This window comes from Aptenodytes forsteri, unplaced genomic scaffold (assembly GCF_000699145.1).
Source record: "Aptenodytes forsteri isolate BGI_AS27 unplaced genomic scaffold, ASM69914v1 Scaffold82, whole genome shotgun sequence".
In the NCBI taxonomy this organism is placed as follows: Eukaryota; Metazoa; Chordata; class Aves; order Sphenisciformes; family Spheniscidae; genus Aptenodytes; species Aptenodytes forsteri.
Window position 1 is genome coordinate 5,498,332 of NW_008795490.1, and position 13,613 is coordinate 5,511,944.

Below are 13,613 nucleotides of genomic sequence, written 5' to 3' on the forward strand. Positions count from 1 at the left end.
CGCGGGGCACAACCGCCGGGCCCCGCGGGAAACCGCCGGTCGGCGCTCGGCCGCCGAGGGTAGCGGTGCGGGCTCTTCTTCCCCCCTAAAAGCCAGAAATCGTAGCAGCACCTCGCTGTCTTAGTTCCACCCTTTCAGGTGCGCGGGAGCCGCTCACCACCTCTTCCTGCGGGCGCAAGGACGATTACAGGCATTTACGGCAGGTGCGCCGACATAAGGATTAGGACAATTCAGCCACGCCAGTTGAATAGTCCATCGTTTCAAACCCGTGCATGGCCAACGCGAGCAGAGGTCAAAGCACAAAGAGCACATCTTTCGCTGCGCTTCTCCAAGTTCACTGACGAGCTTTGCTCCCCTTAAAGGCAGCCCAAGCTCTGGTGCGCACGACCTTCAGCCCTCTCCACGGGCTGGCCAGTCAGGAGCAGAACTGCTCAACAGCTTTCCTGGCCAAGCCGGCTATGCTTCAAGATCTCCCAGCTCTCGTACTCCTTTTGGTGTGATTCCCGCCAACCCATCGTGTCTGACTTTCCACTGTGGCCTCTTGTATTTTACTCCTGGAGATGACACGAGGCATTAAACAACACTTGGCAACTCAGTGTTACTTGACTCGGAACTCCCCTCCAAGCTCTGCAAATGAAGGTCAGCCCTTTATTTGCTAAGATCCCACCAAGATAGTCACAGGGACAGAGTTGGCAATGGATCTGAGAAAGCGCCGGAGTTAATGTACTCCTACATGTGACAGAAGCAGCTTTCTTGTTTGCTAAATGAAACATCTGCAGTGCTTACGATCAGAGCTTTATGATGCTTAACAATTTAATATCGAGAGAAACAATTTAATATCGAGAGACTGTATTAGCTGTCAGTAATGTTATCCACATTACCAGTAGCTCTTAAACAAATGAAGCTGCTGCCCAGCAGGGCCAGACCGCTAATTAGCCGGTCCCAAAGGCAGCTGGCTACTATTAAAGGCAGTAAGGTGAAGAGGCTGGGCAGAACCTCTCCTCTTTGTCCAGCTGCCAAAGCTTTAGTGATTAAGTTCACACAGATTCCTGGCATCAAAATAAGTCAAGTCTCCCCTCAGGTCACGTATAGTATAGCACTTGCAGAGGCGAAAGTCTGCCTTAAGTTCATAGTTTTCAAATCTTGATACCTGGTGCTAGGATTGAAATTGTAACTTGAACTTCTACAGGTGTTGGGAACCCGCGTATACTACAGAGCAACTGAACTCGCGGCGCTCAACCACGCTGAAGACTCAAGGCATTTTTATTCAGGTAAATCTGTGACAGCCTCTTTTTGAAATGCTTAACTGAAAGTAAAATGTTCATTTGAAAATGTTGAGCTTAGTGTAAAATCTATGGTGTCTTCCATGGTCTGAACAGTTTGTGTGGAAAGAAACTTTATTTGACCCAGTGATAACTTCAGTAAATAGTTTCCCACAAATAGAATTTAATTTATTTTTGTGGCTATCTAATAATTATTAGACACATCAGATGCATCTAATATGTTTTTAAAAATCAGTATTTTAACTGACTGTTAATCTATTACTTCTGCTTACATGATAGCAATTAAGAATTTTCAAAAGTATCACAATGTTCCCCTGAAATAGGAAAATAAATAAAATAAACAGGCCCTTCTTAAAACGAGCATATGTTTAAGAGTCCAGAACTAATAATGTACCAGCCACCTTATAATCCTCATTTAATCTCAACTGTTCAGGAAAATGATATTTAAGGAAAAAATACTGTCTTCCCACAGCCACTGTTTGCTCCCGAGTGTTATGTTAAAGCAGTATGCAAAAAGTGTCAACAACAATCAAAAATCAAAGATGATTTATTCTAGAAATATATTTTTAATGCTAATGAACCTCTTCTCTTTGGTCAGAATATTTCATTTTTAACACACTTTTGTACCTCCAGCAATTTTAAACATATAGATATATATTTGATTTTAACAGATATATAGTATAATAGGAAAAAGCAATGTGTGACAGGAAATTTACAAATGGTAATTTTTGATTCTGCAATAATGAGTAGCACTATTGTACATGTTTCCTTTCTGCAGTGGGAATTTAAAAGTCTATAGTGAATGCAGTAAGTATGTCAGTGGAGGGCAGGGAGCGAGCTGTTCAAAATCATGTGCAGACACGGTCTCTTGACAGGAATCTGCTTCCTTCAGTGTCTGCAGTTCTCACTGTGCAATGCGGTGAAACGTAAGCGCTCCACAACAGAAACCAATACCAACAGGCATTTGCAAGCACCTCTTAAGATACAGTTTCCCCCACCTCCTTTCAATGCTAACACAACACAGAATATAATAAGGTGCAGCTTTCTGACTACGAACACTCAACGAGTCTCTAAAATGCCCTGCAGTGTGCTGTACGCTTCCGACACAAGAGCCACTCCTGTCAGGTAGCCAGAAGCCCCCATCAGACTCTGACACGTCCTGAGGCTTGGCCATCTCAAGCTTCTGTGGTTGTTCCCTGTCAGGCAGTCTCAAGGAAAGCAGTCTCACAGGGAAACGAGGCAACTGTGGGTCTAGGCCAGTACTTCTCAAGGAAGTAAAAAATTGAGCTTACCGAGAAGCAGTTAATGTAAATTGCAGACTAAGGTCAGATTCTGCTGTCTTTTGGCAGGACTAGAAGTACGCTGACGGAACGAAAATAAGAATCAGCAGCATAGTGTGAAACGAATCCTTTTGGCTGACGATGTAACTGACAGTAAACTGAGTGGACTGTTGTAGCTCAGCGTGCAGAAAGTATAAACTGGTACTCCCACTCTTCCTCCCCCTTCTCTGCCATTCCACTACAGCCTCACAAGGAGGACTTGACTTGAAACAAAATGTGTTGTAGATGCCTCCTATGTCCTGCTATGCCTTTTTGGTGTTCTGCCTTCATTTCCTGGCTCCTATTGAGAATCAACACTGGAAACTAAGGAATAACGGATTGCGCAGTGCTGTATGTTGGGACCCAAACTGTGACCTACAGGATACATCAGCAGAGTAGACAAGAAGTGAGAACTTGAATAAAGATATTAATGAGAACAGTACTGGGATGGAGTAGTATCTTCTTCCTTTTAGTTTTGGACACTTTGTTGAATATATAAATGATTTGCCATGGAAGGTAAAGGAAGTCTATTCATTCCTAGTCCTAAAGAGGATGCAGACAGCTCTGCCAAACTTATAGCTGCAGGGGACTCTTAAGTCATGGCTCATTACTAGGGGCAAACAAAAATGCTTACACGAACTTTAGTGTTCACACTCAACACTGTGAAACACTGGAACATAAGCGATTTACTAAAGATAGCCTTAGCCCCTTGGGACATACAGACGCTTCCCGAGTTTCTTTGCCTTGACGTGGCATGTCATGGGCCACCATTCTATCACACATGCAACTCAACCTTCTGCCCCCTTGCCCCTTCCAGAAATGCACTAGAAAGCAAGCTGGTTTCCTCTCAGTTTTTCTTACGTCCCTAGTGTCCTGATGCAATAAATGGAACTTGGGACAAATAAACGGATTGCTCTAAAGATAGGATTCAGGGGGGTAGCCTTCAATTCAATAAGCAAAGGATATAGAAAGTTTGCAGCTACTATTTTAGTCTCTAAATTAGAACACTGGCTCTTTTGTGAAGAATCTGAAACATCTGTGCAAATAAACATAAGCAGGACAAAACCGTTCCTCCCCCAAAATTGTCTCCTCCCACAACATCCCATTTTTTGCAGATGTAAGAATGCCTTCCCTGTGTGCACACACTCTGGTTAGTCACTCTACATGTGGTGAATGGACGTGTAATTTCTAGGCTGAAGTAGTATAGAGGTGCCACCCCAAGATGCATTACCCAAGAAAAATACAGTATTTGAGGCAATCATACTTGCTACTCACACTGTGCACACCCAGGGCCTTCCAGATGGCAAAACTGAGCAATCCAACTCCGCACCACGCGTAGACTGAGCCCCATCCAAGGGCTCGTAAGGCCAGTGACGAACCACTCTCTGGTAATGCAGCCGTGGCAGTAATCCCCTAGAACCAAAAACAGTGATCAAGAAAAAGTGAACAATAATTGGAAAAAAATATGAACTAGAACAGTTATCTTAGTGATCTAAAGTTTTTCCTGACTTGCCAGCTGTACTAGTGTGGCCACAGAAACTGTTACAGCTGCCAGCAGACCCAGAGCCAAGCAAGGGGGTGGATGAGCTGCCTTCCCACCACAAGCGGCTTTCATGGTTGCCAGTACCACCTGGGGATGATTTTTATTACCCAGAAATGCTGAAGTCAACTGTTTCATGGGCACAAGAGTCCGACACTCAGTTATCCCACCAGCCAAAATACAAAACTGAATCAAAACCAGGCACAAGTCCTTATGCCAGTGACATCAGAACATAATCATTGTACATCATTGATTTTGGTACTTTTTCTTGGGGCAGTAAGGGTGGTGGGCAACCATCGGCCTACAGGTCTTTATCTGCACTCCTGAAACAGCAGATTAGGAAACTGAAGGAACCTGAGTAGCTTTCAGCTTGACACAGAGAGGGTATAACAGTGACTGAGAGACTAATTTCAACTGGCTGCAACTCTGAAGGAGCTCTGGAAACTACAACGCTGAACCCATTCCCCTGCAGAGTTCACCAAGTGGCAACATAGAAAATGCTCTGCAGTCTCGATACTTCTCATTTTTGTCAGAAACAAGAGTAGGTGGTTTTAACCACTTGTTAAGATACCGCTGTGTAAGAGTCCGCCATGAGACGTGTCCTGAAAACGCAAAACACTGTCACTCGGAAAAGCCACCTCAGGCCAAGAACAATGGAGCCTCAGCCATGATGGGGTCCCAACCACAATGAAACCTTCTCTGTCGCAGCACATAAATGCACATTGCAGCTACCAAGGGTATAAGCCACATGCTGGCTGACATCAATCAATTCGCACCGCACGTTCACCGTTAGCCAGCTGTTCTCATCTCATAACACCCTCCTTACTGTACCTATTTGGTATAGACAGCTTCAATCTGTGTAGGCCGCAACAGCAGCAAGACAGACATAATCCTCTTGCTCATAGTGGTAAATGTCAGCAAGAGGGTTCCGTTTTTTCCCCTAAAGGATCACTGTTCAATTCTTCACATGGAAACACAGATTTCAGATGGTAACTGTTAAAGACTGGCATCTACGGGCCTTACACAACTGAACAGTCCTACTTACTTACTGGGTATCTCGGGGAAAAAAAACAATTATTGCTCAGAGGTAAACATAAATGAGACTGCACGCATACAAATATATTCAATAAAGAATTATTTCATTTATAGTCTAAAATACTGAAAAGTGAAATTAACTTGTGGAAGGATCCAAAAAATTTTCCTCCAAAACATGCCAAAGAGCTGCACTTTTCTATTCATCACAAAAAGTGGGAAAAATATCTTTTGTAATCTTGCCTTAAAAAGACTTTAAAATTTTTTATTTTTTTTAAAAATGGTTCTCTTTCTTCTTTGATATAATTAAACATACGTAGTGTCTATCACTATGGTATTTGGTTAGTGAAATAGCACCAGTAGTTTTTTTCCTCTTGGCTTTGTATTTATTGAACTGTTAAAATGATCCTCAGACAGTCCTCAGCATTAACACTTTTCCTTAGGGTTTAGCTGTAGGCACAGTTATCTCAAGGACAAATACACACTTGCAAAGGGCACAAGCAAAATGTATCTTGATCCTTATTCTGATTTGGACATCCCAAAGTGGAAGCTGTTAACAAAACGATGCTCTGTAAGCACACACATACACACACACAGGCGCAAACAGCAGAGATGTCTAGTCACGCTATTATACCAGGTCCTATTATTTCCCTACCACAGCTAATGAACTTTCATAAGTCTTTCAGCAGACTGCTATGAGTAGATCTAAAATGCTGATGATTGTTTCTGACATTTTTCCTGCTTCCATAATCTAACCATATACAACAACATGCAGAAAAATTTCTCCCATTTGGAAGATGGGAAATGAATGGACAAAAATATCCTCTACACAGAACCTTTAAATAGGAGTCATTAGCTGTGAAAATTGCTGGCCAAAAAAACCCAACCCAAATACTATTTAAATGCTTGATTGCCCCAGAAAAATAGGGGTAAATGGAAACAATTGATCTGGTTTTACTGACAGCAGTCAAACAGCATCCAGTCACAGGCTGATTCCTCAGGGTAGTAAGTACACTGATAAGGATTTCTGTAAACAAGACAGTTTGTTATATGATTATTAGATATACTGTTCAGAGCATCAAGAAAGCTGGTTAATGAAACACTAAAAAATTTAAAAAGACAACAGTAGCATGGGAGATGTTACCATTAAAAGAACATTTTTAAGAGAACTGAGTTTTATTCATGAGCCCGTTATTCTATGCACAGATTGCTTTCTCTTCATTACTGCTCCTGTATTTTTTTTAAAAAAGCAACTCTTTAATTTAAAAAATAAGCTATTAAACAATACTTGAGTCTTTCTAAAAACCAGGCCAGGAAAATATAGGGCAGAATTAGCTGATCTGGTTACCAAAATATATGCTTCGTATTTAATATTTTTTTTCCTGGAGGATATAAGCAGGAAGTGGGAGAAGGAGAAATGACTTTTTTTTTTCCAGACACAGGCCTCAATCCTGTAACTATCCCTTTGTGGGTAAGAGTGTGTCTGAAAGGAAGCAGTGCCTAAAAAAAATGGCGTGTTCAACTGGTTTGGTTGATTGTATTCAGCGTGTTCACTATTTTCTATGACCTAACCCACTGTAAAATTAAACACCTGGATAAATGCTGGTAAAACTGGACACTTATCACAAGGAGGCTGCTGCATCTGAGCATTTAATTTTAAACACCCCCCCACAATCATTTCTTAACTGAAGGGTTCTGCAGTGGTTCATCACTAAACAGGATTATGTTATCTCAGTTTCGAGTCAATTTGGGCACCAGTCCTGCAAACGCTTACCTTTACTTCACTACCATGGAGGAGGTACAGTAGGTGCAATTTCAGCTCTATCTCTTGCCAGTAATGCTGATGCTACGCTACAAGAGTAGAGTCTCATACTGTTGCTTCCCGGAAGTCTGAATGCAGTCATGAAGCCATGATGCTGTGATGCTACAGCTTCCCCTCTAAATTGCTATTTTTTTCTTCCATAAAACTATTTAAAACTGTTCCAGGCTGCATTATGTTTGCTGGTCACATTCGGAACTTCCCCCAAGCTTGTGCCAGCACAGTCACTGCAGTCATGCAGTGAAGGGGATCAGAAGACTGATTTGGACTAAAACTAATGCAGGATATAAAAAAACCCTAGAATTAACCAGTATCATCTCACCAACCCAGTAGCACAAGTATTGGTGCCTTTACAGGGGCAGGAATGAATTGCCAGAAACTACAGGCTGGTAGGATTACTTCTTTCAACAGCAATGCTGGCTGATGTTTGCTTAAAGCACCCGTCAAACTACGGCCTCACCTTAACATGGATAAAAATAATATTTAGGCATTGAACATCTAAGAAGGATGCAATCATCTGTAGTTATCCATAGTTATGCTTCTGTTATTATACATGATGAGTTATTAAAAATGACTTGCAGTAAGCAACTATAAATTTAAGTAAGAATGCTACTGCAAAACTGTTTACCTCATTGGTACCTCAGAGAGCCTCTATAGGCAGTTAAGTCATTCTCAAAGTCTAGCCTTCCCTTTTGAAATTGCTCACCTACAAGTACCTTGACAAAAAAGCATCTTTATACACTTTGCAGTTAAGTTGAGGGGCCCAGGAATCACAGATTTTTGCTAGCAAATTGTTGTAATTCATTGGCACAGATAGTAGCAGATACAGGTTTTCAGCAAAAATTGAAATGGTTTGTACCACTTGGTGCCATTTCCAGCATATATATTCTCGGATATCAATGTAATGTCACTCTTGATAAGTTTCACACCAATAACAGGACAGCTCAGACAATCAAGAATACATGCGAGCTGGAAAAAATGCAATGCTCAGGAAAAAGGAAGTTTTTTTTAAAAAAAAAAGTTGTTAAAAAAAGAGAGAAAACTTCCTTACTGTAATATATTTCTGTAGCTTGTGAAATAACTTCTCATGGAGTTTTCTATTTTGTATACTTCAGAAAAGAAACCTGTGTTTATTGTCGCTGAAAAGGCAATGGACGAGTTATGCCACAGCAGCCTACAGAGGAAAATAGGATGGCAAAGGAAGGATCTCGTGCTCTTTGACCACAAAAGGAGATTGAGAGTGATCAGGTACAAAGGCTCTGATAGAAAGTGCAATGGAAGAATTTTTTTTCTCTTGATATGCATTGTTATTGAATTAACATTTTAAAAATAAACACAACTGATCAGCTCTCAGCTCCCTAAACCCATCTGTAATATATGTTGTATTTTAAGGGCTCAGTGGAGACGAGACTGATCAATTTTAAGGGCCTATTTTTGACATTTTCGGCAGTAACAAAGCATTAGTGAGGGAAAAAAGCGTTCTTCAATTAAATATGCTGTATTTCAGATTAATATACCAACATGGTATAATTGCTAGCTTTGCTTTGCCATTTTTTTCCCTTCAGAATGCTCAGGTGGATCCTGTTAGTAAATGCGCGAGAACAGATTATTTTTGGCCATCAGATCTCGTAGTACCAAGCCACTACTCACTCTCACCAGTCCCCTTACACGGTGCGAAGGGAGTGGAGAGCTTAAATTTTGACTAATGACTCCACTTACATAGGCCACAGCTTACAGGCTTTCTACCTCCTCATTCCCATCCTTACTGCAGTTACCTCGCTTCCTGATTCACTGTAGCACTGTGGGACCGCACGGTGAACCGGATCACGGAGGTGATACAGGCTCGTGACTGAAGTGTGTTCACATCACAGATCAAAACAGACCATCAATTATATTCCATTATATAGCAGTAGTAAGATTCCAGCAATCAGAGTAAGCTTTATGTACTTCAACTAATCTCAAGTACTAAAGTATTTAGCAGTGCCAACTCTGAATTGATTTTTAAATTAATCCTACCCCTATTGACTTCAATTAAGTCTAGTGCTCTTACCATCAACTTTGTACACATATATCAACATTTCTATACAGCATTTGATGCATTCTTATTTCCTGCCTACCACAATCGGAAAATAGTTTAAAAGGAACAAACCTTACTGAACCAGTCTGGGTTCTTCTTTTTTGTCATGGCAAGTGTGGTGCCAAAACCTGCTATCATTCCTGCTGTAGCCACGGTACCTAGGAAAATTCCACCTGCCAATAAAAGTTTAAGAAATAAAAATTAAGATTTTTTTTCTTAAGGGGAGGGAAAAAAAAACCCAAACCACAAAACCAAACCTGTTTTGAAAATAGAACCTGAAAAATTAAGATCTGTCAGCACATGACATCTGTCAGCACAAGTGAAAGGCACAGTTGTCCACGCTATTTACATTAACTCAATATGGCAAGAAAGCAAGAAAGAATATTTTGAAATAGAGCATTTTGAAAATTAATGGCAAGTGTATGTATTTTCAAGCCACACACACACACACAAAAAATCATTCAAATCCCAGTATGCCTTTTCACAGTACTTTGAAATGTCTCTCTCACTCCAGAGCCAGGCTACTAAAATCATCTTGTTCTATGGCTACGCCTCACCCTTCCCCAAAAGGAAGATGTAATTATTTTTGCTGCATCACTTGTTATTTCAAATGGCCACCTGAAAATCCACCAGTACCTCTGAAGACCGTTCCATAAGCAACACCCGTTCTTCAGCTTTCTTCGTTTTATGTTCTAATGCTCCATTTAAAAAAAGAAAATGACACTAGCAGGAAGCTTTCCCAAGCATTCCTCATTTTCAGTTTTCAGAGTGTTTCCAAAGTCACTTGGGGTCCTTTGATCCCTTCTAGTTCTTGCATCAAAGGCACATGTAGCCATACCTGCCCACTTTTAAGAAAAAGGCTTGTTACAAAGCCTGAGCGCACTGTACAAAACCATCTGATTCATATGAAAATTAAAAAATTTCAGGGGGTTACAAGTTCTTCCTTTGCAACTACTGATACCCAGCCCGTTTTCCCTTTCCTAATACCAGTTAGGTAATTAAAAAACTGGCCTGAATAGGGAGTAAGAAGCAAAACATGCTTATGTTAGGTCTCACTTTTTAAGAAGTAATTATCCCATTATTGCAATGGAGAAGTTTGCTGTACTCGTGTCAATGAAATCTATAACGTACCTCTTCTGGCCGGGAGCAGGAAGACCTCACACGCTGTCTGAACTCTGCACGCCTGCTGCGGTTTACATTTCAAGGTCTACTAACCAACATTTCCCTGATTTCAGAAATAGCAATTGGTCTCAAATTAACTTCTCCTCAAAGAGGAGGAGGAGCTCGATGCACGGCCTCCTTGGGAGGGGCAGGAAGGCATTGCAAGGGGCAGGCAAAGAGCGCGGCAACAGGGAGCACGCTTACAGAGACATTATCCCCTTGGGTCTGCCGGGGGGTGCATCCAACTGGTGGCGGTCTCCCTCCTCCACTCCCGGTCTTCGTGTGCCGCTGCCAGCCGCCCCCTCGGTAACCGCCTGTCGTTGGAGGCGCGTCGAGTGTCCCCGAGAGCCCAAATCGCGCAGAGGGAAAACCGGCAAAAGTTGTCAAAGCCTCTTTTAAATCAAGTCTCTTGTAGCGGGCTCACAAGGGGTTTTTTGGTTAAGTCTGTGGGACAGATAACGTCATGGACTTCACTAAATAAAGCTGGGAGAAATGCTTACTTACCGTGAATTTTACTAAGCTGTATCTTGACGAATGGTGTTGCTCTAAAGTACATCTTTTTGTTCAAAATTCTCATTCTCCCGAGTTTTGTAAATAGTTCTTCACATACAGCTAAATTCTGTCTGAATGGAATCCTAAAGTAACACTGCGAGAACCATACGTTTCTGTTCTCTTTCGTGTCTGTGCCACAGTAATTCTCAGTTGCTGTTGCTGATGGATATAAATTGCTGTACAGTTATCTATCACTCTATTGAACGTGTTCCTTTATCAAACGGTATACTAACTTACCAGGATTCAGTGCGGGCAGGTAAAGTATATTTTTATTTAAAACAGTCAGTACTTTAACAGCAAGCAAAGAATGTAAATAAATCCAAACCAAGTGTTTCTTCCCCAGCTTCCTTCTTTGTATCTTTTCATCATCATTTATAGTCTGTATCTAAGGGTCTAATTATAGGGGCTTGTGTTGCTAGGCAAAAATTTAGTATTTTGGGAAACTTCCTGTTCACGGTACTTCTGAAAACCAATCCAGAGCTGTTTCCTAATAGTCCATGTACTGTGTCAGTTAAACAAAATTTTACACAGTTAAGCAGCTATTGCAAAAGAAGTAGGCATTATCTCTGCTGTATAGCTGACCCATCATCACCAACTCAGTTTTTCTAATCTGGGCAGCACCTAAATGACTTCTAGTCTTCTTCCCTCCTTTGGAAAAAGCACCCCAAAATCCTGTGTGTGTTTTGGAATAGCATTAGACTTTGCCACAAATAGTAAAAAAAAACTCCTGGAAAAGCTTAGAAAAGGTGGTCTTAGAAAAACTGCACAGTGACAGTATTAAAAGAGGAAATTACTTTTTATTTTATCTTCATGCTGAAGCATATATGATTATATAAAGTATTTAAATGTTATTAGTATGCATAAAACTAAAACAGCATGCATGTCATTTTGATTGTAAATTTTGTCAAGAACACCATTGCATCTGCTAGAAGAATCCTTGATCTGTGAGATAATAACCTATTTTTTTGTGGTTTTGGTGATAAAATCCTAGATTTTCTTCTCAGGATAGTTTTTTGAGTTCACATCAATCAAGACATCACTTTCTTTCAAATCTTTTCCAGAACTGGGAAGAAAAAGAAGAGGAAAGGTATAATGATGTTATTTAATCCTGGTTTGAACAATGCCAAGAATCTATCTTTAAGAGAGCCAGATAAAATCTGTCTCTATTAGTCATTCACGGAGTCTTAAAGTAGGGCATAAACCCCATGAAATCCACTCTGTCTTACTGAATAACTTAAAATTCTTAGTGTTGTAAAATAAATTGTCCTGCTGTAAAAAAACAAGAGATGTTCAGCAGAATTGCATCCATTTAGGTTACAATATTAATCTCTTCTTGTTATATAATTGAATATAATATAATGCTTTCTCTCCTTTTATGTATACCTTCGCCCAAGAGCCGTGCATTTTCTGTCATTATTCCTTCTTCGTCGCTGTTAACGATGCACATGCAAGCGTACTCATCTACATATGGCTACTCAGAATTAACCAGTTATCTTTTTCTAAAAATCAGTTATGCTCTTCTAAAAGTGGACACGTTTTTGTTTGAAGGACAGATTTTAATGATTCTAATACCAAATATCCAAACCTTCATAAAATGAGGGCATGAAAATGTATGTGCAAATAAGTAGGTTATATAGGTGATAGCAGAGTTGAAAAATACATTCCTTTTACTCATTTCATTTGACCACAGGTCTGAGCTCTCGGCTTTGAATTTGGACAAAGCAACAGTAATTGCATGACCTGCAGGTTCAGGCACCGCGCGCACGTTTACTTTCTGTCGAGGTTTGCAGTAGCCAGGATGCCCTGAGTTTCACCGAGAAGCAATTGTGGATGGTGGGCTTCCTTCTGTGGGCTTCCTGTTATGTTACAAAAAATTTTGTGAGCCAAAAGCAGACAGAGGCAACCAAAGTTTTATCTGCAAAGTATGTGTCAATCTCCACCTGTGATTCTGAAGTTACGGTTAGGATTTCTACATCGACCCCTGGGTTTTAATGAAAAATTGGCAACACAGTGCCTCTCTCGCGGAAGTTCATAAAGTTGTACAGTATTGGCGAGGGAGAAGTGTGGAAAGAGGATAAGCAAGAGCACAAGGAAGGAAAGAAATTTAAGAAAAATACAAAAGAAACAAGTTTGCATAAATATTTCCCTAAGAGGTTTTTATAATCTTTGCGAATGCATGGTATTCCGGCCAATAAGCAGCTCTATCAAGAAATAAAAGCACGGTGCGCAAACTTCTTAACACAATGCTGCGAAATATTTCAGTCCTGGCCTGTGTTTCTCCTGCTCCCCTTCCTCTTCTGTGCAGGACTGCACAGTGATACCTGGCCATCTCCACTGAAGGTGAGTTTCACTTGAGGACCGAGCTTGCAATTTAGGTCTTCAGAGGAGAAGCAGCTAGTTTACAAGCTGACTGGGACATAATAAATGCAGTAATTTGATACATTCACTAAATTATCTAACAGTCTGATTTTATATATCCGAAACAGTCTTGAGTGCCACTGCAAAAAAAATTGGCAGCTGAGGCACAGAATCCTGCTTGGAGTTTGAAAATCCAATGCAAAACATAGAGGAGGTTGATTTGAATACTGGTTAAACTGACATGTTCGGTAACAGAACTGGATTATGTAAAAGAATTTGGGAAAGAGCCAAACACTGGTTTTGGAAAGAGAAAATGCAGCAGTTGAGCTACTCTCCAGCTCTCGGGAGAGCTGAGCTTTGCTCTCCGCCTGACTTGGTGGGCTCATTTCCTGTATTTATGGAAGCTTTGATATTCCTGAAAGCACCGGCAGGGGCATGAAGAAACCCGTTACGTATTTCCAAACAATTTTCT

At 40.8% G+C, this 13,613-nt stretch overlaps 1 protein-coding gene across 1 annotated transcript in view; it reads right to left on the reverse strand.

Annotated features, from left to right (window-relative positions):
• Positions 1–10,294, reverse strand: part of TMEM242 (transmembrane protein 242) — a 22,789-nt gene extending 12,495 nt beyond the window's left edge. The window contains exons 1-3 of the mRNA XM_019472652.1: positions 10,202–10,294; positions 9,143–9,243; positions 3,878–4,015 (exon numbers count right to left, since the gene is read on the reverse strand). Coding sequence (XP_019328197.1) covers positions 3,878–4,015; positions 9,143–9,208 — 204 coding nt within the window. The 5' untranslated portion in view covers positions 9,209–9,243; positions 10,202–10,294. The remainder of the gene's footprint in view (positions 1–3,877; positions 4,016–9,142; positions 9,244–10,201) is intronic.
• Between the last annotated feature and the right edge of the window lie 3,319 nt (positions 10,295–13,613).